This window comes from Passer montanus, unplaced genomic scaffold, assembly GCF_014805655.1.
Source record: "Passer montanus isolate IOZ18808 unplaced genomic scaffold, ASM1480565v1 scaffold140, whole genome shotgun sequence".
In the NCBI taxonomy this organism is placed as follows: Eukaryota; Metazoa; Chordata; class Aves; order Passeriformes; family Passeridae; genus Passer; species Passer montanus.
Window position 1 is genome coordinate 866,266 of NW_024360942.1, and position 24,813 is coordinate 891,078.

Consider the following 24,813-nt stretch of genomic DNA (forward strand, 5'->3'; position numbering starts at 1 on the left):
CAAACGAGCCAAAAAGGGGGCAAAGAACCCTGCCAGGAGTCCCTGGATAGCTGTGGTGGCCACCCAGGCTCCTGCTGGCCCACAGAGGTCAGGATTTGAAGGGCAGGGGAGGCTCCTGCTGCAGTCCCCCCGTGGGGAGGGCTGTCCCTACCTCTCCCCACTCGCCGGTGACCCAGCGGGGCGGGGGGCAGCGCCGCAGGTTGCACCTCATGCTGGTGGGGGGCTTGGTGGCCTCGTGGCACTGGGAGGTGGGCAGGGTCACGCTGTGGTCGCCGCTCTTGCACAGCACGATGCGGTGGCGGAAGCCGGGCCCGCAGCTCGGGGTGCACTGCAGGGACAGGGGACACGGTCAAGGAGGGGACAGAGGCAGCTCTGGCTCCCCCCCTGCTGCTCCCACCTCTCCTGGCTCCTGAGCTGCCACACTGTCACTGATGGCTGTCACTGGTGATTGGCACTGTGCTCCTGGAGCAGCGCCCTCAGAGAGGGGAGGCACGGTGTCAATCACAGAATCAGAATATCCTGAGCTGGATCCCTCAGGGATGCTCAGCCCAGCCCCTGTCCCTGCACAGCCACCCCAACAGCCCCACCCTGAGCAGCCCTGAGAGCTCCTGGAGCTCTGGCAGCCTTGGGAGCATTCCCTGGGCAGCCTGGGCAGTGCCAGCACCCTCGGGGGCAAGAGCCTTGCCCTGAGCTCCATGCCAAGCCCTGCCACAGCTCCAGCCCTTCGTGGGCTCCTGGCCCTGGCCCAGAGCAGAGCTCAGCCCCTGCCCCTCTGCCTGCCCTGGGCAGGAGCTGCAGCCCCCAGGAGCCTCCCCTCAGTCTCCTGTGCTCCAGCTGAACGAGCCAAGGGCCCTCAGCCGCTCCTCAGAGCCTTCCCCAGCTCCGTGTCCCTCCTTTGGCACTCGCCTCCGACCAGTCCAGGGCCACCCACTCGGGAGGACACGTTTGGTTGTTGCAGGGCTCCAGCATCTTAGGCCGCGGCTGGGTGCAGGAGGCATCATCCAGGGTTTTCTCCTCGCTGGCAGAGATCTTCCTCTTGCAGAAGACGCTGCGGGTCCGGACGCCCTCGTTGCAGCTCCGGCTGCACTCGGACCAGTTCCCAATGGCCCAGCTGGGGATGGGGCAACAGCAGAGCTGGGAGGGGCCCGCGGGGCTGGGCTGGTCCCCACTCCCTGCACACAGCCTGGCCCTTCTCCAGCCACAGCCCCCAGGCAGCTCTGGCTGAAGCACCGAGGCCCTGCACATCTGCCCTTCCCCTTCAGGAGAGCAGCCAGGGAGGGGCTGGCACAATTCCTCAGGGATTCGTGGAGTATCTGGGACACAGAGGAGAAACCCCCACCCCATTCCCCAGCAGAGCTGCAGTGTCACCAGTGGGGACTGTGACTTGGGAATGGCAGCCAGGGGGGAATTTTCCTCTCTGCCCCCCTGGTTTTCCCCCCTGGCTCCCTCTCCGGGCTCCAGGTATGTTGGAATAAGTTTTTTTTTTTTTATTCAGAGATGGAGTAACTGAGAGGCACTTAAAAAATGTAAATTTAAAAAATTTTAAATGTTTAAAAATGTAATTTTAAAATTTAAACTTAAAACATTAATTTTAAAATTAAAAATTTAATTTAAAATTAAATTAATTTAATTGTAATTTTTTTTCTATTTTTAGTCTCAAGTGAAGGGTGAGACAATACAGATGCTATAATTTACATTATTATAATTAGAAGTTAACTATTTCTTAATTATAATATACTAGAAGCATTCCTTGGCTTATGAGTTTTTGCTACACCATGTTGTAAATGCTTTAAACCTATTATCTAAATTTAAAAAATATAATATAATATAATATAATATAATATAAAATTATCTAAAGCTATTATTATCTAAAATTACTCTTTGTGGGTCTATCTTTCATAGTTTTATTTCTCCAGAGAAATGCTGATCTCCTAAATCACCATTTCTTATCTCAAAATTTGCATACAAATCCATGCTATATAAACTTTCATGTAAACTTTAAAGCTTAACAGAAAAATTAAACAATAATAACAATAAAACAAGTTCATTTCCCCCACTGGTACTCACGCCGGGGGACAGGGCTCGGTGTTGCAGCTCCTCTGTCGCTCAGGGACTTTGGTGTCAGCGCTGCAGAAATGGTTGGGGACAGTTGAGCCATCAGAGAGCTTCCTGCACACCACAGACTGGATCTGGCTGCCTGCCCAGGGAAAAGAGGGAAGGGGAAAGGGAAGCTGAGGCTGTGATGTCTCAGGTTGGAGCTTTTCTGTTTTTCAGGTTCTATGCTGCTTTAGTGTGTGGGTCTGGGTTCACATGAGGGGATGGTGAGCTCTGTGCACAGAGCAGGGAGACAAAACAATTCCTGCTCCAGCTGGGGACCAAGGACAAAGGATCCAAATCTCAGCCCATGAGCACAAACAACGTGGAATGAGGAGAGAAAAACAAGAAGGGTGGGACTGCATGGGCTGGGGCTGGAATTGGACAATGAACTCCAGTCTGCAAATGGAGCAGAACTTACAAAAAATGTGAGACCCTGTGACTGGTTGTGCATTTTGTGACCATTTTGGTTCATCTTGGGTGCAGCCCTGGCTGGGCTCTTGTGCTGCCCAAGGTGGATCCATTGAGGCATTTTAATAAATCCCTGATTTATTCTTTAGCTCTGTCCAGTCTCTGTTCTAGCTCAGCCTGCACATGGCATTGCTGAGGCTGGAGCAGAGCCAGGCTGTGGGTGCCAGCCCTCAGCTCTGCTCCCAGGGGGTGACGTGACAAAACAACCACTTGTCCCTGCCTATTGAGGCTGAACTTATCCCTCCAAGGGATTTCAAGGGAATTCACAACCAAGGGCTTCTCTGACATCTCCAAATGGATGGTGTGGAACGATGGTGTCAATGCCTGGATGTGGCACTCTGAGTGACAAGGTGGGGAGCAGGCACAGCTTGGACTCGGTGGCCCTGGAGGGTTTATCCAGCCTCGATGATTCTGGGATTCTGGAGCTCAGCAGCCAGGGCAGGACATGCCAGAGGATGGAGGATCACAGCATCTCCTGCTCAAATAAACTTGTTCTAACCTTGGCCTTTCTGGGCAGCACTTGGGGAATAACAGGAACAAGGAGGGACAACACCTGATTGAGGTCTGGCAGGAAGACAAGCCCTGAGCTTTAAACAGGGAACATTACTGGGCCGTTCTCTTCTGAATACCAGCTCAGCCCCTCCCAGCCAGGCTCTCCAAAGTCCTGAGACATGGCCCAAACCATGGCCCAAACCATGGGAACCAGTCCAAGGACTCAGGGAAACACCAGGGGTGTTTCAGTTCACAGACTGCAGAGCTGAGGCCACAGCGGCTGCTGTGATCAGCCAGCCTGTCCTTGCTCCATCCCTGGCAGTGCCCAAGGCCAGGCTGGACAGGGCTGGGAGCAGCCTGGCATAGGGGAAGGTGTCCCTGCCATGGCAGGGGGTGGCACTGAGAGTGATTTAAGGTCCCTCCCAACCTAAAGCCATTTATGATTGCATGAGTAAAGGGGTTTAAAAAGAGATGGAGAGGGGACAGGACACAGGCTCCTGCTGCCAGAGGGCAGGGCTGGATGGGATATTGGGAAAGAATCCTTCCCTGTGAGGTTGGGGAGGCCCTGGCACAGGGTGCCCAGAGCAGCTGTGGCTGCCCCTGGATCCCTGGCAGTGCCCAAGGCCAGGCTGGACAGGGCTGGGAGCAGCCTGGGATAGTGGAAGGTGTCCCTGACCATGGCAGAGGGTTGAAAAATTTGATCTTTAAGGTCCTTCCACCCATATCTGTGGCCCAGCTGAAGATGCCAGCCAGGTTCTTTGCCCTGGCACTGCCTGACACAACTCTCACCTGGCTGAGTGTGGGGTGGGGCTGTGTAGAGACCCCAGAGGCCCAGACACAGCCCAGGGAAGAGTCCCACATGTCCCCCCAAAGCAGCCCAGCATCAGATCTCACCCCCTGCACACAGCACGGAGCACTTGGTCCATGGGGTGTAGTGCCAGGAGTACAGGCTGGAGCCATCCCTGCCCACGGGAGCGTTGAACTTGTAGCGGATCCCCTGCAGCTCCGTCCGCACCAGCACCTGTGGGAAAGGCACCCCCAGGACGTCAGTGCCACCACAGTGACCACCCAGCTGGCATCCCAGAGCCTCTCTAACAGCCTGGAATCTTCCCCTGTCCCCTTCCAGCCCCTCCCAGTACTGGCAGGGCAGCCGCCAGTGGTGACAGTGGTGCTCGATCAGAGAATGAGCTCCCAAGCACGCAGGGGTGGAATCATCCCAAAACCTGACAGATCAGGGCAGGAGACCTGAGAATTAGAGAGGGAGTTCTGAGAGTGCCCCGTGGATAAAGCACTGGCCCTCCAAGGCAGGGGTTGGGGGCTCCTGTCCCACCTGGGTGATTCTTTCAAGGCTGGATGTGGCACTCGGTGCCGTGGTCTGGCTGACAAGGCGGTGTCAGGCCACAGCTTGGACTCCATGGTCTCTAAGGGCTTTTCCAAGCTCATTAATTCTGTGATTTACTGCGTGAATTTAGCCCAATTTACCTCTGCTCTCTGTGTCCCTTTACCCCCAACAGCCACGCCAGGGGCTGATCAGCTCCAGCCCCCAGGCAGCCACAGCAAGACCCTTCCAGCCAAACTAGCACCACACCGGGAGGGGTAGGAATTTACCAACCATGACAAAGAGGGTGATGTTGGTGGGTCCCAAAGCCTCCAGCGACTCGGGCTCCTCAGGGGACCTCCTGTAGTGGAAGGTGGTGCCGGCGATGTCGAAGCGCCGGGGGGGATCGATGGAGAGCTTCCCGTTGATGAAATATTCCCCACTGTCCCCTCGCAGCGCTGCCAGCACAGGGGACGGGGCTCAGCACAAAGCTCCAGGCGCCCGGGCCAGCTTCAGCCAGGTGCTGCTCACCTGCCGGGCTCAGAGCATTGCTAAATGCCACCAGGGAGGGCACAGGTGGCTCAGGGGCACCAGCAGGGTGGCACCGATGGACCCACGGTGCTTCCTCAGCCTGCCCAGGGCTGGGGGCCAGCTGTGGCCACGAAGCCGGGCTCAGAGCCAGCTGTGCACAGCGGGTCGGGGCTGCTGGAGCTGCTGGAGCTCCTGGGGCTGCTGGGGCCCGGAGCCGGGCTGTGTTTGCCGGGGAGAGTCGCTAGAGGGGGATCGGAGCGCTCGCTGCTGCTGCTGCTGCTCCTGGCCCTGGCTCCGGGCACCGCCGCCCGGCCGACCCCACCGCGCCCCGGACACGGAGGATCCTGCCAGCCAGGGAGGCTGGAGGATGCCCAGAGGGATCCCTGCCTGCGGGCAGCGGTGTCCTGAGAGCGCAGAAATGCAGAAAGGAGTCCCCACACACGGGGCAGGGAGGGGTGGTGGCACCTCCGATGCCATGGGAGGGATGCTGCCAGGAGAATCCTGCCGGCAGCACCCAGAGAGAGCACCCTGCCCTGCCCTGCATCGCTCCGGGGACAGGGAGGAAAAAAGAGGAAAGAAAATCCTCGTTGTGAAAGCAGGACTGAGCAGCAAGGCTGGAAAACCAAGCCCGAGGAAAATGTGAGTGTTTTTCATCCCCAGGATGGCAGAGGGGAGATGCCAGGAGCTGAGGGATGTGGGGTTTGCTCAGGGCTGTGATGCTAACACAGGACAGGGACACACAGCCCACACTGCCCTGCTGCCTTCCCCTGTCCCAAATCCCAGCCTGGGACCCCCAATTCCCCATTCCCAGCTGCAGTGGGAAGCTCTCCCTGCAGGGCCTTGCCCAGACCCCGTTAATGCCAGGGAAATGGCAGGGCCTGGCTGGGCTTCCAGCAGCCCCAGCTCACCCAGGTAGTTGATGGAGAGGTTCAGCTCCCGGATGTCGATGTGGACGGAACCCTTGGGGATCTGGATCACCTCCTCATAACCTGGAGGACAAGCAGGTGAGCAGCACTTTCAGCCTCCAGTCCCAGAGCCAGAGCTGCCCTGGGCTGGATGGGAGCATGAACCAGCCCCTCATCCATGGGGAAATGATGGAAAAAGCATTTTGGGCACCAAAATGGAGTGGGTGTGCACTGTGGGCTCTTGTGGTGGGACTGGGAACATGCTGTGGAGCTGGGATCAACCCTGGGGAGCAGGGAAGGGGCTTGGAGCTCTGTGCCAGAGACTTGGGCACCACTGGAGGCTGGGGCACGGCTTGGCTGGTGGACAGGAGGGATTTGCTGCCTCCTAGCCCGGTGCTTCCCCTTGGGATTTAGCTCTGGGATTTGTCCCTGCCTGTCCCCAGGGGCAGGTGAGGTTGAGGTGGGATTTGAGGGTGAGCAGGCCGTTTGTTCCCTACCTCCCTCGGGCAGGGACTGGTTGAAGACGCCCTCGATGGTCTCGCAGGAGCTGCCATCTCCCCCACACACCCGGCACTTGTCCTCCTTGGAGTCGGAGCCCAGCACCCGGTCACAGCCCACGTGCTGCGGGAGGAGCGGCAGCAATGAGCCGGCCTGGAGGGACCCTCTGTCCCCTGCTGTCCCCTGCTGTCCCCTCAGTGCCCCTCACACCTCAGCAGTGCCTCCCTCTCCTGGGAGGGTGCAGCGATGAAGCCTGAGAGGAGCCCAAGGGAAGCCCTGTCCCTGTAGCTGATGTGTCCTTGTGGCCTCTGTCCCTCTGCCACCGCCCCAGGGTGGCACAAGGGTCACCAGCACGGCTGTGGCTCCCTGTGCAATCCCGCTTTGTTCCACAGCCCCATGGAGGAAAACAGATCCCAGAGATACAGGAAGGGAGGCAGACAGACACACAGTCTGTCTGTCTGCCTGCTGGGGATGTTGGCCACTCCCAAGCGCTTCCTTAGAATTCACTTTTACAGCTCCCCCAGATCCCATTGCAAGGGAAACATCAAAGGGGCTGGGGCTGCACAGGCTGGGAGTGCAGGGATCCGTCCCTGAGGCAGGGAATGCAGAGGGGGTGGGAATGTTCCTGCTCCCACTGGGTGTCCAGGCAGAGAAATCATGGAATTACAGGATGGTTTGGGCTGGAAAGGACCTTAAAACTCATCCAGTGCCACCCTGCCATGGCAGGGACACCTCCCACTGTCCCAGGCTGCTCCCAGCCCTGCCCAGCCTGGCCTTGGGCACTGCCAGGGATCCAGGGGCAGCCACAGCTGCTCTGGGCACCCCAAGCCAGGGCCTGCCCACCCTGCCAGGGAACAATTCCTGCCCAATCTCCCATCCAGCCCTGCCCTGTGGCACTGGCAGCCATTCCCTGGCTCCTGTCCCTGCAGGCCTTGTCCCCAGTCCCTCTGCAGCTCTCCTGGAGCCCCTTCAGGCCCTGCCAGGGGCTCTGAGCTCTGCCTGGAGCCTTCTCTTGTCCAGGGGAGCTGCCCCAGCTCCCTTAACCCTCCACCCATCCCAGTCTGTGTGAGCAGTTTGAGGGCAGCGCTCACCTGCCCAGGGGTCTGTCCCTGTCCCCTCTTTTTGGGGCTCTGTTCTTGTCCCCTCTACCCAGAGGATCTGTCCTTGTTCCCCCCACCCTAGGAGCCAGTCCCTGTCCCCTTTTCTTGGGGGTCTGTCCTTGTGTCCGCCCTGTTTCGGGTCTGTCCCTGTCCCCCCATCCCAGGGTTTGTCCTTGTCCCCTCTGCCCTGGGGGCTCTGTCGCTGTCCCCATGCCGGGGTGTGTCCCTGTCCCACCTTGCACTCCCCGTTGACACAGATGTCGTTGGAGTCCTGCCTGCAGGGGGTCCCGTCCACCACGGCCGCTGCTCGCTCCGTGTAGAAGTTGAAGCCCTCGGCCAGGCAGTTGAGGGAACAGGCCTTGACACCCCCTGGGGAAGGAGCACAGCTTCAAACGTGTTCAAAAGTGTTCCAGACAGGTAGAAAAATCATAAAGGCTTCATAAAATTGTCATAAAATCAAGCCTGCTCTCCTGGAATCAGTGGCAAAGCTAGCACTCTGCAAGTAGTATATATTTTAAAAAAATAAAATATATAATATATATACTAAATAATATATATTATATAGTATATGTTTATTCTATAAATATATATTTATAGAATATATAAATATTTATTTATTCTATATAAATTTTAGATATATCATATATTTAGAGACATTTTTATATTTACATATTGGCCAATAATCTCTTGTTACTCCTTGTAACAAGAGATTATTGGCCATTTTTTGCAGTGCTTTTCCAGTGTGCTGAGCCTGGTGTGGACAGTGTGCAAAACTGTAGATCAGATAACAATAAACAAGAGCCTGAAGACTAAAAAAATCCAGTGTGCCTCTCTTTCCTGACACAAAACCACTCCAGAAGGGTTCTCCCCTACAGAGGAGCCCCTGAGAGGGCCCAGCCTGAGTCCCAGAGGTCGGGAATTGGCAACAGGTACCCTGGCAGGGAAACGCCTTGGATGGGGGGAATGGGAATGTGCAAAACGGGAAACTCGATACAGAACATCAAAGGGGTAAAGGGAAACTCAATACAGAACATCAAAGGGGTAAAGGGAAACTCGATACAGAACATCAAAGGGGCAAAAGGAGGGGAGGCGAGGGGGCCCAGCTGCGCCAGAGCACCTGCGGGGAACAGAGAGCAAAGCTGGGAGAGGGAGGAGCAGGAGGATTCAGGTGCTGAATTCCCTCCGAGAGGGGAATTGAGCAGCTTGGAGGCATTTTGGGGAGCAGGATGCCTGGGCAAGCCCCCTGAGCTCGCTGAGAGCAGGGGCTGCAGGCAGGGAGCTGGGGCTGGGGTCCTGTGCTCACACTGCTCCATGTGGGATGGTGCCCTGCCACAAGGAACGAGTGAAAATGGTCCTTCAGTCTGACCTGTCTCAGGGTTTCTGATTAAAACTGGAGGAGTTTCTTTCAATTTTGCCTGTGTGCCATTTGGAAAGTGCTGAAAAATTGGATGATTAGGATCTGCAAATGAGCTGTTCAAATAATTAAAGACATATAAAGCTTTGTTCAACCTCATCTTAGGATTTGAGCTTTAATATTTTTAATCTATTTGTAATCCTGCAGTTCTTTAGTGTATAACTCCAAATTCCATAGTCAGTGTGAGCTGCTGCTTCCCCATTTTGGGCAGACACAACAATTCCCCTCCAGGCCTGGCAATCAAGGACACCTCACTGCCTCAGGCCCCAGAAATAGAAACAAAAGTGAGTTGGAGGGACCAAAACTGGGGTAAATGACTTCATTACCTGAAGCTGTAATTTGGAGATTAACCCCCAATATCAAATAGACCAAACTTATAAAAGTGTGAAAACCTGTGACCTGTGGTCCATTTCTGGGTATAGCCCCTCGGGGGTTTCATCTGCCCCAAATGTACCTGAAGATGTACCTGAAGGCCCTTCCATAAATTGAACAGCTTTTTATTCTATAAATATATAAATGTATGTGTGTATATACATATATATACACACAGACATACATTAAAATGTATCTATAAAATATAAATATTTTATATAGTCTATAAGTATACAGTATTTATATTACATATTTATAGAATAACTATATAATATATATAATATATTATAGATAAAGATATAACAATATATCTAAATATATCTTATATATGAAATGTATATGTAAAATAAATATTTTATATAATATAGACATATATAACATTTATATTATTTATATAATAAACATATAATATATAATATAATATATATAATATATTTTTTATATCTATATATGAAATGCTGCTATTTATTTCTACAAATCCATTTCCCACACAGCCTCTGGTTTTAGATAGCCCAAAAAGGCTTCAGGGATGAATCCCTGCTGGCTCTCCTCTCTGGTCAGGCCTTCACGTGGGGATTCCTGCCCTTCAAAATGCCATGGAAGGGGAGCAGGGGGAGGGAGAGGGAAGGAGGCACACAGGGGTGACCCTGCATTGGTACCCATGTCCTGACTGCCACTGCTCCACGAGCTGTCTGGGCCACCTGAGCTCCAAACAGTCCCCACAGCCTCCCTGGGGACAATTCCCAGGCAGGATTTGCCCTTGGCAGCCAGGTCACCAGAGGGAAGGAGACTGGAATCACTGCCCAGCATCTGCTGGGAACTGCAGTGTCCCTGGCCAAGAGGTGCCCTGGGCAGCTCCTTGTCCTTGTTAGGTGGCCCCAGTGACAGCTGTGTCCCCATGACAGCAGCACTGAGCACAGCAAGAGCCTCTGGAACAGCACAAGGTGCCTTGGAATTCCTGGAACGACTCCCACAGAGTGATGGGACCTCTGAGCTGGCCCAGGGAATGTTGCTAAACACAATTATGGAATCCTGGAATATGCTGAGCTGGAAGGGGCCCTCAGGGATGCTCAGGGCAGCCCCTGGCCCTGCACAGCCACCCCAAAAATCCCACCCTGAGCAGCCCTGAGAGCTCCTGGAGCTCTGGCAGCCTTGGGGCCGGGACCATTCCCTGGGCAGCCTGGGCAGTGCCAGCACCCTCGGGGGCAAGAGCCTTGCCCTGAGCTCCATGCCAAGCCCTGCCACAGCTCCAGCCCTTCGTGGGCTCCTGGCCCTGTCCCAGAAGGGGGAAAGCCCCAGCCAGGAGCCATCCTGCACATTCTGCTCCCCTCCCTTCATTTAGGGTCAGCCTGGTTCCTCCTTTGCACCTTTAACAGAGCTATTAAAAGAGAATATTTTCAGCTGGCTGCTGCCTCCGAGGATGTTTGTTCCTCCTGCCTGCCCTCTCCCATGGAGGAATTTAGCCTTGTTACAATTTCTGACAAGCAATCTCCTGTTTTCCTCAAGCTCCTGCTCCTCCCATCGCTCTCGCGAACTCCCGAATGGGCCAAGAGTGAAATGAAGAACGCAGGGAACAAAGCAAAGTAAACAAACATTTAAAGCCACGTTCCAGGAGGAATCTGCGGACTGCTGAGCTCAGCGCTTCTCTCCAGAGCTCTGCATCCCCATCCCGGGGTCTGGGCTGGAAATCAGCTCCAGGAAAACAGCCCCGACCTCAGGGACCTGGTGTCCAGCTCCTTCCCTTCCCAAATGGTCCCAGGATTGGTGGTGATGCCTCAGGTTTGAGCTTTTCTATTTTTCAGATTCTGTGCTGCTTTAGTGTGTGGGTCTGGGTTCACATGAGGGGATGGTGAGCTCTGTGCACAGAGCAGCGAGACAAAACAATTCCTGCTCTAGCTGGGGACCAAGGACAAAGGATGCAAATCTCAGGCCCAAGAGCACAAACAACGTGGGCTGAAGAGAGAAAAACAAGGATGGGACTGCATGGGCTGGACCTGGAATTGGACAAATCAAGATGCAAATGGAGCAGAACTTATAAAAATGTGAGACCCTATGACCTGTTGTCCATTTTGTGGCCATTTTGGGTTGTGCTGCCCAAGGTGGATCTATTTAAGGCCTTTTAATAAATCCCCGTTTTATTCTTTAGCTCTGTCCAGTCTCTGTTCTAGCTCAGCCTTCACAAGGCACCAGTGCCCCTCCTCCAACCTTCTGGGGCACTCCTTGTCTGCAGGGTGGGGATGCTGCATGCCCAGGATATTTCCCAAAGAAATATGGAGCGAGGCACCTCCAAACCCAGCCACCTTTCTGGGATGAGCTGAGCAGGGGAAGGGGCTCAGGGTGGTGGTGTTGGCTCCCAAAGTGCCCAGAACCAAGCTGAGGAGCAGATTCCCTGCCAGCTGGAGGGAGGGATGCCCAGGGATGAGGCTGCCAGCAAAGAGAGATCCTGAGGGGCTGCTGGGGAGGGAGAGACTGGCAGCCCCCATGCCTGAGGCCTCTGAGCACTGCTGGAAGGGCTCAGGAGATGAGGAGCAGCCCTCACTGCCACCCCAAAGTCTGGGGACACAGGGCCTGGGAGCAGAACATCAGTGGCAAGGGCAGGACAGGAGGGGTTCCCTGGGGTTGGATCTATGACATGGGCAAGGTGGGGGTGAAAGGGATGTCCCCACCTCCCCCAGGATGCCTCTGACACCCGAATGACACCAAGGATCACAAAACCCCCCTGGTGCTGCTGAAATCATGGAGTCACAGGGGGGTTGGGTGGGAAGAGACCTCAAAGCCCATCCAGTGCCACCCTGCCATGGCAGGGACACCTCCCACTGTCCCAGGCTGCTCCCAGCCCTGCCCAGCCTGGCCTTGGGCACTGCCAGGGATCCAGGGGCAGCCACAGCTGCTCTGGGCACCCCAAGCCAGGGCCTGCCCACCCTGCCAGGGAACAATTCCTGCCCAATCTCCCACCCAGCCCTGCCCTCTGGCACTGGCAGCCATTCCCTGGCTCCTGTCCCTGCAGGCCTTGTCCCCAGTCCCTCTGCAGCTCTCCTGGAGCCCCTTCAGGCCCTGCCAGGGGCTCTGAGCTCTGCCTGGAGCCTTCTCTTGTCCAGGGGAGCAGCCCCAGCTCTGCCAGCCTGGCTCAGAGCAGAGGCGCTCCAGGGTTGAAGTTAAACTAAAACGTGGAGGGAAAAGGAAAAGAAGAAAGAGAACTGAAAGAAGAAATCAAAAATTTGGAGGAGAGAAATAAAACCAGCAGAGGGGCTCCCTGCTGGAGGCCTGGAGCATCTCTGGCCTGGCTGCAGCAGCTCCACCCTGGAGCCCCTTCAGGCCCTGCCAGGGGCTCTGAGCTCTGCCTGGAGCCTTCTCTTGTCCAGGGGAGCAGCCCCAGCTCTGCCAGCCTGGCTCAGAGCAGAGGGGCTCCAGGGTTGAAGTTAAACTAAAACGTGGAGGGAAAAGGAAAAGAAGAAAGAGAACTGAAAGAAGAAATCAAAAATTTGGAGGAGAGAAATAAAACCAGCAGAGGGGCTCCCTGAGCCCTCCCTGGCACCAGCCCGGGCCTGGTGCCAGCCCCACCTGGAGGAGGATGACGAAGACGAAGTAGAGGTTGGCCATGCGGTGGAACTGCTCGTAGAGGTTCAGGGGCAGGAAGGTGAGCGCGTTGTACTTGGCTGTCCGGATGGCATTGCCCTGCGGGAGGGGGCACGGAAATCAGCCCCTGCTCTGCCAGGGCTGGAGTTCTGCTGTGCTGAGGAGCCTCACGGCACAAGACAGGCCTTAAAGAATTATCAGAGCCGTGAGGGAAAATGCTGAGTTCTAAAATTATTATTACTACTACTACTACTATTATTATTATTATTATTATTATTATCATTATCATTATCATTATCATTATCATTATCATTATCATTATCANNNNCTGAGCAGGGGAAGGGGCTCAGGGTGGTGGTGTTGGCTCCCAAAGTGCCCAGAACCAAGCTGAGGAGCAGATTCCCTGCCAGCTGGAGGGAGGGATGCCCAGGGATGAGGCTGCCAGCAAAGAGAGATCCTGAGGGGCTGCTGGGGAGGGAGAGACTGGCAGCCCCCATGCCTGAGCCCTCTGGGCACTGCTGGAAGGGCTCAGGAGATGAGGAGCAGCCCTCACTGCCACCCCAAAGTCTGGGCACACAGGGCCTGGGAGCAGAACATCAGTGGCAAGGGCAGGACAGGAGGGGTTCCCTGGGGTTGGATCTATGACATGGGCAAGGTGGGGGTGAAAGGGATGTCCCCACCTCCCCCAGGATGCCTCTGACACCCGAATGACACCAAGGATCACAAAACCCCCCTGGTGCTGCTGAAATCATGGAGTCACAGCGGGGTTGGGTGGCAAGAGACCTCAAAGCCCACCCAGTGCCACCCCTGCCATGGCAGGGACACCTCCCACTGTCCCAGGCTGCTCCCAGCCCTGCCCAGCCTGGCCTTGGGCACTGCCAGGGATCCAGGGGCAGCCACAGCTGCTCTGGGCACCCCAAGCCAGGGCCTGCCCACCCTGCCTTAAATCCCATCCAGTGCCACCCCTGCCATGGCAGGGACACCTCCCACTGTCCCAGGCTGCTCCCAGCCCTGTCCAGCCTGGCCTTGGGCACTGCCAGGGATCCAGGGGCAGCCACAGCTGCTCTGGGCACCCCAAGCCAGGGCCTGCCCACCCTGCCAGGGAACAATTCCTGCCCAATCTCCCATCCAGCCCTGCCCTCTGCCACTGGCAGCCATTCCCTCTGTCTTTGCTAAAATTCTCTCTCTTTCCAGCCCCCTTTAGGCACTGGACACAAACCAGCTCTCCCAGTTCTGAGAGGGAGCCCAGACTTGTCCAAAGTTGTTCCTTGACCTTCCCTGCTCCATGGTTCCTCCCTGGGCCACCCCAGGGGACAGCAGTGACACCCTTTCACTCCAAATAAACAAAGTAAAAGTGCTTCTCATGACCATTGCTCACAGCCAATGTGGGAAGAGGAGATGGAGCTCCCAGATCCCTTCCAACCACGGCACTGTCAGCACTGCCAGCCTCCCATGAGGGGAGAGGTTTCATCACTCATTTTGTGGCAGAGGAAGCTGAAGCACAGAGAGAGGAAGGGGCTCTTTATGAAAGGCAAAAATCCATGTCAGAGTCAGATGACACCTCAAGGGTGATGTTCAGCTGGCCAGCCAAGCCCTGGGCTGTGCCTGGGGAGGAGAGAGGTCAGAGCCAGGGCAGCTCCAGCCTGCAGGGTTGGCTTCCACCTTGGCACCCACTGGGGCCTTGGGGTGACTTCACAACCTCCCAATTTTATTACATTTTTATTGATCCATCCCCTGCAGCCTCAGCACAGCTGCTCCAGCTGCAGGAGCCCCGCTGGGAGCTGGGCTTGTTTACACAGCTGGGAAGGATTTCCCCAGTCCAGTTCATTAACTCCATGAAGGAGATGAGCTGTTCCTCCTCATTATTGAGAGATTTGTGCCACAGAGCCTCCTCCAGACCCTTCTGCAGGACACAGGGCTGACCTCAGGAAGAGGAAGTGCTGCTCTTTGAAGGAGCCACCAGATCCCATCCCTTCTCCTGCTCAGGAAGCTTTCCCTGCCTGTGCTGTCTCTTCCCCATCGGGCGCCTGTTTTAGGTTGGAAGTGGGTGTGTGTATTCTATTCCCATCTGTGGAGCAGTTATCTTCTGTTCATTGGGCAGTTTTTTCTTTATCTCTCCCACAGCCAACCCTCCCTCCAGGAGATCTCTGCTGTCCATGGCCACTGAGTGTCCCTGCAGGGCTGATCAAATTCCATCCTCCCATGGGGAGATGCTGTGCCCAGGGCAGGAGCCAAGCATTCCTACCTGGATACAATCTGAGCCTGGGACACCCCAACAGCCTCTGCCCACTGCATTCCCAGAGGAAGAGCAGGCCCATCTCCAGCAGCCCTGAGCCGCCGGAGGAAAACTCCCCCCTTGTGCAGGATCCCTGCTCCAGCAGAAGCACAGCTGGCACTGCAGGAGGGCTGAGCCCCCATGGGATGGGGCTGTGCCACCCCCCTGACCCACAGGGGGCCAGGGCCTGCTCTGACTCTGGCAGTGGTTTGTTTTCTTTTTTGTACTATTGCATTTGTATTTTTAATTTTCCTAGTAAAGAACTGTTATTCCTACTCCCATATCTTTGCCTGAGAGCCCCTTAATTTCAAAATTATAATTCGGTGGGAGGGAGTTTACATTTTCCATTTCAAGGAAGGCTCCTGCCTTCCTTAGCAGACACCTGTCTTTCCAAAGACACTTTCCCCATATGTCCCAAATTCTGGTGGTTTCTCCTTTCTTTCCTTGTTTCCTCATTGGTTGTGGTATCCCTGGTGGCCAGCCCCATCTTCCCTGTATGGCAATGCCCTTTGCCCTGCCCTTTGTACTGCCCCCATGCCCTCAGACCATTGGGCACTGACCCCTACTTAACCTTGTGCAGAGCACATGGCCACGTCTTTGTCCCTGATCCCTTTGGCGTGGTGGATTCAATAAACCTTCCCTGGAACACATCATACAAAACCCTTCCTGTCCTTCCTCCACTGAACGCTCTGTGACGTGTGTGTGTGTGCATGGACTTGAAATGGCTGCTCTCACAGAATCACAGGGTTGGAAGAGACCTTCAAGATCATCGAATCCAACCCAGCCCCAACACCTCAACTCAACCCTGGCACCCAGTGCCACATCCAGGCTTTGTTAAACACCCCCAGGGATGGTGACTGCACCACCTCCCTGGGCAGAACATTCCAGAGCTTTATCACCCTTTCTGGAAAAAACTTTTTCCTGATATCCAAGCTGAATTTCCCTTGGCACAGCTTGAGACTGTGTGCTCTGGTTCTGTCAGTGCTGCCTGGAGAAAGAGCCCAGCCCCAGCTGAGCACAGGCACCTTCCAGGAGCTGTAGAGAGTGACAAGGTCACCCTGAGTGTCCTTTTCTCCAGGCTGAGCACCCCCAGCTCCCTCAGTGGTTCCTTAGAGGGTTTGTGTTCCCAGCCCCTCTCCAGCTTCGTTGCCCCCTCTGGACATGCTCAAGCATCTCAACATCCTTCCCAAGCTGAGGAGCCAGAGCTGGGCACAGCACTCGAGGTGTGCCCTCACCAGTGCTGAGTACAGGGGCAGAATGACCTCCCTGCTCCTGCTGGCCACACCATTCCTGATCCAGGCCTGGAGCCGTTGGCCTTCTTGGCCACCAGGGCACACTGCTGGCTCACGTTCAGTTGGCTGTGACCAGCACCCCCAGGTCCCTTTCAGCCAGGGCACTGTCCAGCCACACCATCCCCAGCCTGTAACCTTGCCTTACTCTGAGACACTTCAAGAAGATTTCAGCATTTCTGCCAGCGTGCCATGTGACAACAGAGGAGGCAGCCCCAGCAGCCCCCGGCCAGGCTCACCTCCCCGGTAGGTTTTCCAGGTGTAGTACTTCCCTCGGAAGGGCACGTTGTCGAACTCGGCGCACTGCAGCTCTCGGAAGTCCTGCGAGCCGGGCGGGCAGTCCTGTGGTCACACAGCCACTGGTCAGTGTGAGCCTGGGGCGGCCTGGCCTGGCTGCCAGGAGGGCAGGGACACAGCCAGGCACTGCCACCAGCCCCTCGGGGACAGGGACACCACCCCTTGGGGACAGGGACACCAGCCCTGACAGTGGGACACTGCCACCAGCCCCTCAGGGACAGGGACACCAGCCCTGACAACAGGGCATGACCACCAGCTCCTCAGGGACAGGGACACCAGCCCTGACATTGGAACACTGCCAACAGCCTCTTGGGGACAGGGACATCAGCCCTAACAGTGAGGCACTGCCACCAGCTCTGGCAATGGGGCACTGCCACCAGCTCCCTGGGGACAGGGACACCAGCCCTGACATTGCTACAAGGGGGCAGGACAGTCCCTCCTGCAAAGTTGGGCACGATTTGAAGACCAAGAGCACAAGGAGGGGCCCCAGGAGCTCTGCCTGATCTGTGACCCAGGGGAGCAATCCCTCCAAACCCAGGGAAGCAACAGGACCCATCTGTTTCCCTCTCCAGCAGCCCATGGGTGTTAAAGCTGCAATTCCCTAGGTCCCAAGCTTCTTCCCCTCAGCACAGTTTTTCTGTAAATCTTTGAGGTTTAACCCTCAGCCCCGGGCAGCAGAGTCAGACCCAGCCTCACCTGAGCAGCCGTGCAGGTGCAGCCTGGGAGAAGCAGAGCTGGAATTCTCTACCTCCCCTCCTTTCCCTCCCTATCTTCGGGCCCCTCTGGATCCCAAAGCCCCGCAGGTCTGTGCAGCCCCCCGCCCCTGGAGCTGGCTCCCACACCTGCCTGGTCCTGCCCGGAATTCCCCATTGCGGGATCGCTGCCGGCACACCCCGCCCTGCCTCCTCCTCCTCCTCTTCCTCCCACGGCTGCACAGAGCACCCTGCACCTGGGTGGAGAGGGCTGATCCCACCTGTGATCCCAACCACTGAAGGCTGATCCCACCTGGAGAGGGCTTATCCCAGTTGGAGAGGGCTCAACCCAATCCAGATAGACAGGGCTCATCCTTCTGAAGGGCTCATCCAGAGAGGGCTCATCCTACTTGGACAGGGCTGATCCCACTTGGACAGGGTTCATCCCAACCCAGACAGGGCTCATTCAACCCGGAGAGGGCTGATTTCAATCAGAGAGGGCTCATCCCACTGAGATAGGGCTCATCCCAACCAGAGAGGGCTGATCCCAACCGGGACAGGGCTGATCCCATTTGGACAGGGTTCATCCCAACCTGGACAGGGCTGATCCCATTTGAGAGGGCTGATCCCAACCTGCAGTGCTGATCCCATTTGGAGAGGGCTCATCCCAACCTGCACAGGGCTGATCCCATTGGAGAGGGCTCATCCCAACCGGGACAGGGCAGATCCCGTTTGGAGAGGGCTGATCCCAAACGGGACAGGGCTGATCCCATTTGGAGAGGGCTGATCCCAACCTGGACAGGGCTGATCCCATTTGGAGAGGGCTCATCCCAACGGGGACAGGGCAGTTTCCCCCTCCTCCATCCCTCCCAGCCCCGCTGCCCCCACTCACGTCGGTGTTGCAGGAGCGGTAGCGTTTTCTCTCTCCCAGGCAGTACTTCCCTCCGATGGTGGGCCTGCCAAAGATGGAAGGAGATGCTGAACAGCTCCAGGCACTGGTCAGGGCAGGTTTTTGCCCCGAGGAACTTGGGTGGTTGCCCCAGGTGGTTTTCCCAACCCCGCTGTACCACAATGACTGATCCTGCCTGGGCACAGCTCCTAAAATCTCCCCCTGAGTTCACAGAGGGCTTTGCACAGAGGGTTTGGGGTGTGGTACAGTCCCAACACCAACACAGAGCACAGAGCTTGACAAAGGCATTCAAAACCTGCCAAACCTTCCAGGAATCATTACTGAAATGGAAGCAGCCCCAGCTTTATGCAGATAGACCTAAGAGCAGCTGTCATTGATGCTCAGGTGATGTGAAGGGACATGCAGAGGGCTGGGGTGGCATGGAGAAGTGGATTATTGTCAGGATCTTTAATAGGATAATGTCCCTGCTCCACTGAGAATGGCCTGAGGGTGCTTTTCCTTCTCTCGCTCCCTTTCCTCCCCCCAGCCTCCCAAAAATGCATGGATGGAAGAGGCAGAAATTGGTGGGTGAGCCAATTCTCCAACTGGGAAGTTTCCTGTCTCCTCAGGGCAGTGCCATCTGTGCCAGCTCTATGCCTCACTCTCTGCTGTTTCATTCCTTGCCAAGCCTGAGGCACTTCCAGGGCTCTGAGGAAGGAAGGCAGAGGCTGATAAAGGAGCTGAGTGTGGAGTGCACAGGTGATGCCTCAGGTTTGAGCTTTTCTATTTTTCAGATTCTGTGCTGCTTTAGTGTGTGGGTCTGGGCTTCACATGAAGGGGATGGTGAGATCTGCACAGAGCAGGGAGACAAAACAATTCCTGCTCCAGCTGGGGACCAAGGACAAAGGATGCAAATCTCAGGCCCAAGAGCACAAACAATGTGGAATGAAGAGAGAAAAACAAGAAGGATGGGACTGCATGGGCTGGAGCTGGAATTGGACAATGAACTCCAAGATGCAAATGGAGCAGAACTTATAAAAGTGAGAGACCCTGTGACTGGTTGTGCATTTTGTGACCATTTTGGTTCATCTTGGGTGTAGCCCTGGCTGGGCTCTTGTGCTGCCAAGGTGCATCCATTGAGGCCTTTTAATAAATCCCTACTTTATTATTTAACTCCATCTGTTGGAACCCTGGCTGCTGAGAATTTCAGATTTTGTGCGCTATCAAGCACTGACTCCCCAGAGAACACTGCATTTGACCTGAGGCTGTGGAGAAGGCTTCCAAAATTGAATGATAGAACTGGGTGTGAAGTTTGAATAGAAGTGTGTAATATCACAGGGTGGAAAACTTAGAGTTTAAGGGTTTAGAATACAGAAATATATATAAAGCAAGATGGAGGTTTTAGGGTCAAGGCTGGTCCTTCTTCACCTCCTTCTTCTTCTTCACCTCTTCCTCCTTTTTCTTCTTCTTCTTCTTCTTCTTCTTCTTCTTCTTCTTCTTCTTCTTCTTCTTCTTCTTCTTCTTCTTCTTCTTCTTCCTTGGACAGGGCTGATCCCACTTGGACAGGGTTCATCCCAACCCAGACAGGGCTCATTCAACCCGGAGAGGGCTGATTTCAATCAGAGAGGGCTCATCCCACTGAGATAGGGCTCATCCCAACCAGAGAGGGCTGATCCCAACCGGGACAGGGCTGATCCCATTTGGACAGGGTTCATCCCAACCTGGACAGGGCTGATCCCATTTGGAGAGGGCTGATCCCAACCGGGACAGGGCTGATCCCATTTGAGAGGGCTGATCCCAACCTGCAGTGCTGATCCCATTTGGAGAGGGCTCATCCCAACCTGCACAGGGCTGATCCCATTTGGAGAGGGCTCATCCCAACCTGCACAGGGCTGATCCCATTGGAGAGGGCTCATCCCAACCGGGACAGGGCAGATCCCGTTTGGAGAGGGCTGATCCCAAACGGGACAGGGCTGATCCCATTTGGAGAGGGCTGATCCCAACCTGGACAGGGCTGATCCCATTTGGAGAGGGCTCATCCCAACGGGGACAGGGCAGTTTCCCCCTCCTCCATCCCTCCCAGCCCCACTGCCCCCACTCACGTCAGTGTTGCAGGAGCGGTAGCGTTTTCTCTCTCCCAGGCAGTACTTCCCTCCGATGGTGGGCCTGCCAAAGATGGAAGGAGATGCTGAACAGCTCCAGGCACTGGTCAGGGCAGGTTTTTGCCCCGAGGAACTTGGGTGGTTGCCCCAGGTGGTTTTCCCAACCCCGCTGTACCACAATGACTGATCCTGCCTGGGCACAGCTCCTAAAATCTCCCCCTGAGTTCACAGAGGGCTTTGCACAGAGGGTTTGGGGTGTGGTACAGTCCCAACACCAACACAGAGCACAGAGCTTGACAAAGGCATTCAAAACCTGCCAAACCTTCCAGGAATCATTACTGAAATGGAAGCAGCCCCAGCTTTATGCAGATAGACCTAAGAGCAGCTGTCATTGATGCTCAGGTGATGTGAAGGGACATGCAGAGGGCTGGGGTGGCATGGAGAAGTGGATTATTGTCAGGATCTTTAATAGGATAATGTCCCTGCTCCACTGAGAATGGCCTGAGGGTGCTTTTCCTTCTCTTGCTCCGTTTCCTCCCCCCAGCCTCCCAAAAATGCATGGATGGAAGAGGCAGAAATTGGTGGGTGAGCCAATTCTCCAACTGGGAAGTTTCCTGTCTCCTCAGGGCAGTGCCATCTGTGCCAGCTCTATGCCTCACTCTCTGCTGTTTCATTCCTTGCCAAGCCTGAGGCACTTCCAGGGCTCTGAGGAAGGAAGGCAGAGGCTGATAAAGGAGCTGAGTGTGGAGTGCACAGGTGATGCCTCAGGTTTGAGCTTTTCTATTTTTCAGATTCTGTGCTGCTTTAGTGTGTGGGTCTGGGCTTCACATGAAGGGGATGGTGAGATCTGCACAGAGCAGGGAGACAAAACAATTCCTGCTCCAGCTGGGGACCAAGGACAAAGGATGCAAATCTCAGGCCCAAGAGCACAAACAATGTGGAATGAAGAGAGAAAAACAAGAAGGATGGGACTGCATGGGCTGGAGCTGGAATTGGACAATGAACTCCAAGATGCAAATGGAGCAGAACTTATAAAAGTGAGAGACCCTGTGACTGGTTGTGCATTTTGTGACCATTTTGGTTCATCTTGGGTGTAGCCCTGGCTGGGCTCTTGTGCTGCCAAGGTGCATCCATTGAGGCCTTTTAATAAATCCCTACTTTATTATTTAACTCCATCTGTTGGAACCCTGGCTGCTGAGAATTTCAGATTTTGTGTGCTATCAAGCACTGACTCCCCAGAGAACACTGCATTTGACCTGAGGCTGTGGAGAAGGCTTCCAAAATTGAATGATAGAACTGGGTGTGAAGTTTGAATAGAAGTGTGTAATATCACAGGGTGGAAAACTTAGAGTTTAAGGGTTTAGAATACAGAAATATATATAAAGCAAGATGGAGGTTTTAGGGTCAAGGCTGGTCCTTCTTCACCTCCTTCTTCTTCTTCACCTCTTCCTCCTCCTTCTTCTTCTTCACCTTCTTCTTCTTCTTCACCTTTTTGTTGTTCTTCTTTTTCTTCACCTTCTTCTCAATGGGTTTGGGTGGTTTTCCGTAATTGGATAAAAAAGTCCATATTGCGGGCCATGGGTGATCGGTTATTGGGTTAAAAGTGAAAATAATTTAGATATCATTTCTTAATTGGACAGTTTATCCTCAAAAGGCCTTGTAGAGAGAGATGGGGCTCCATTTTAGTTTGTTAGAGTGCAGTGCTGTAGAACTCAGGGTTGGTGAGACTGTGACAAAGATAAGAACCGATAAACATCTGAGTCCCAACAAGAAACACCATCCTGTGATTTAATCCCGACCCTGGCAAAAAGAAGTTAAGACTCCCCATCCATCAGCCTCTGTTCTAGGTCAGCCTTCCCAAGGCATCACAGTCACCTGGACGTGCTTTCCCCACTGAGTGAAGGGTTGGGGACAGGGCAGGGTGGCGGGGACGGGGCCACCCGCACGTACCTGGGGCTGTCGCAGTGGCGCACGGACGAGGACACGCCGCCGCCGCACGTCCGGCTGCACTCGCCCCACGATGACCACGACCCCCAGGCTCCGTCCACGCCCTCCGGCCGCGTCCCGAAGGGCACGCACTCCCTCTTGTAGCACCACTGCGGGGACACAGAGCGTGGGACACCGCGGGCATGGGGCTCCTTCTGCCAGAGACTCCTCGGAGCCAGCGCAGGGCTGGGATCTGCTCTGCTCCTCAGGAATCTGAGCTTGGAGCTGCACCGGCCTCGGAGCCAAATTCTCCAAGGCCAAGGGTGCTCACTTCTCCTTGGGGTCAGTGGGACCAGTGTCCCCAGTCCCATGGTACCATCCGGGGGGACAGGCAGGCACTGGCAAGGGGTTTCCCAGAGCATGTTTCCCCAGAGCAGCTGTGGCTGCCCCTGGATCCCTGGAAGTGTCCAAGGCCAGGCTGGACAGGGCTTGGGGCAGACTGGGCTATGGAAGGTGTCCCTGCCCATGGATGAGGTTTAAGGTCCCTCCCAGCCCAAACCAGTCTGGGATTCTCCTCTAAAGAGGTCCTGGTTCCCCATCTCACATCTTACAAAAGCCCTCGGCAGAGATCCAGGTGATCTGCTGCTGGCTCTCCTCTAAAGAGGTCCTGGGTCCCCATCTCACATCTTACAAAAGCCCTCGGCAGAGATCCAGGTGATCTGCTGCTGGCAGGGCCAGGATCCCTGGGGGACATTGCCACAACCACTGCCAGGAATGATCTGGGATTGGAGCTGCTGCTGGCAGGGCCAGGATCCCTGGGGGACATTGCCACAACCACTGCCAGGACAGAGTGAGTTTTGTTTGTACTGGGAGCTCAGGTTGTGGTTCATGTGTCCAAAATGTCCTGATCAGCAAAGAGCCCGAGTTCAAACAAAGTTTAAATTGTAACATCAATGCTGTTGTGTCATCATTCTGCTGAGGATCCTTAAAGAATCCGCCTGTCCCCATCCTACTGGGAGACAGATGCTCATGGAAAATTGCCTATGAAACATTCCCCTCAGGCCTGGCACGTGTCCCACACCCCTGGAGTCCCCAGCGATGGGAGGGTAGGACGGTGCCAGAGCCGCCGCTGCTCTCCGGGCGCGGTGCCGGACACGGAGCCCCGGGGGCTGAGATAATCCCAGGAAGGAAGAAAGTTCTGTGTGCTCCTTCCAGGGGCTGGGAACCCACCCTGGAGCTGCTGGCACTGCCTCTCCCTGCTCCTCCCGAGCCAACTTTGCATGGGCAGCTGGGAAAAATGCACGGTGGCTTCCCAGGAATCCCTGCTCACCATCCCTGGGAGCACCAGCGCCTCTCCAAAGGGGGATCCCATGTGGAGGAGATACTCCACAGTATTCCCACAGCCTGGGAATAGCTTCAATAAATCCATGAGCCCTTCCCTTCCCTTCCCTTCCCTTCCCTTCCCTTCCCTTCCCTTCCCTTCCCTTCCCTTCCCTTCCCCTCCAATTACAAAATTAGGGGAAAGGGATGATTAAAAGTGGGAAAAACTGGGAAAAAGGAGAAAAAACCACCACTGTGGGTTCTTGGGGTAAGACAGGTGAAGCCATAACAACCAGGAGATTGATTAATTTAAAAAAGCAGGATCTGGGAGGAGGAAATACCCAGAGGTTTGGGATGTGGGCACAGCAGAGCTTGTCTCAGCCTTCCCCCACACTGGCTGGCAGAGCACAGGAATTTTCTCTCTTTTAATATTTCATGCTTTAAATTCCCTGATCCTTCTCTCTGCTCTCCCAGGGCAAAGGGAGAACACAGGGAAGACCTTGAAGAGCTGCTCCAGCCAAGGGCTGAGGTCTGGGACTCACCCCAGCAGCTCCAGCTGGGGACAATGCAGAAACTTAATATAAAATATATTCTTCTTAATATAAAAATATATTCTTCCACCCAAGGCCATCAAATCACTTCCAAATAACGAATGGATCCAAAAGGATAAGCACAGGGAGGTAACTGGGGGTTCAAAGTGAGCCAGAATCCTCACAGGGGGCAGCTCCCACAAATCCTGGGGGCTGTGACTGCTTTATTTCCCTTCCCTTAAAGCTTTTGAAAAAGCCTGGTTAAAAAGCAGTCACAAAGTGGGGGGAAAGGGGTATTTAAAAGTGGGAAAAGCTGAGAAAAAGCCATGACTAGGAGGGAAAAAATGCCATAGTCCCTGTGAGTGTGCAGCAGGATATGCAGCCCCAGGAGCTGTCTGCTGCTCTCTGCCCCAGTTCCCAGCAGAATTAAAATGAAAAGAATTGTGGATTTGTCAGAGTCATGTTCTCCCCTGCACCCCAGCTCCTCCAGCTTCCTAAGGATCTGAGATGTTTCTTGGGAATTACTTTTCTTCTAGTGGAATGGGGAATGTCCCAGCCCTGATTCTCCATTGTCCCAGTGTGCAAAAGCTCTTTGTCTGAGGGATGCATTCACTTTCTACTGGGGAAAATGGGTGTAGGAGGAGCAGGGAATGAAGCAATCAAGGCAAAATTCATGGTCAGGGAAAATCCTACCCTCCCCTCCCAGCTGAGTTTAAAAAACC

General features: G+C 54.8%; 1 protein-coding gene across 1 annotated transcript in view; it reads right to left on the reverse strand.

The window, feature by feature from the left end:
- ADAMTS10 (ADAM metallopeptidase with thrombospondin type 1 motif 10) overlaps nucleotides 1-24,813 on the reverse strand; it is a 72,702-nt gene that overhangs the window by 3,867 nt on the left and 44,022 nt on the right. The window contains exons 13-23 of the mRNA XM_039700466.1: nucleotides 22,266-22,411; nucleotides 20,316-20,379; nucleotides 16,575-16,677; nucleotides 7,645-7,778; nucleotides 6,309-6,432; nucleotides 5,815-5,895; nucleotides 4,670-4,833; nucleotides 3,952-4,078; nucleotides 2,068-2,197; nucleotides 907-1,111; nucleotides 152-328 (exon numbers count right to left, since the gene is read on the reverse strand). Of these exons, the coding sequence (XP_039556400.1) occupies nucleotides 152-328; nucleotides 907-1,111; nucleotides 2,068-2,197; nucleotides 3,952-4,078; nucleotides 4,670-4,833; nucleotides 5,815-5,895; nucleotides 6,309-6,432; nucleotides 7,645-7,778; nucleotides 16,575-16,677; nucleotides 20,316-20,379; nucleotides 22,266-22,411 (1,455 nt within the window). The remainder of the gene's footprint in view (nucleotides 1-151; nucleotides 329-906; nucleotides 1,112-2,067; nucleotides 2,198-3,951; nucleotides 4,079-4,669; nucleotides 4,834-5,814; nucleotides 5,896-6,308; nucleotides 6,433-7,644; nucleotides 7,779-16,574; nucleotides 16,678-20,315; nucleotides 20,380-22,265; nucleotides 22,412-24,813) is intronic.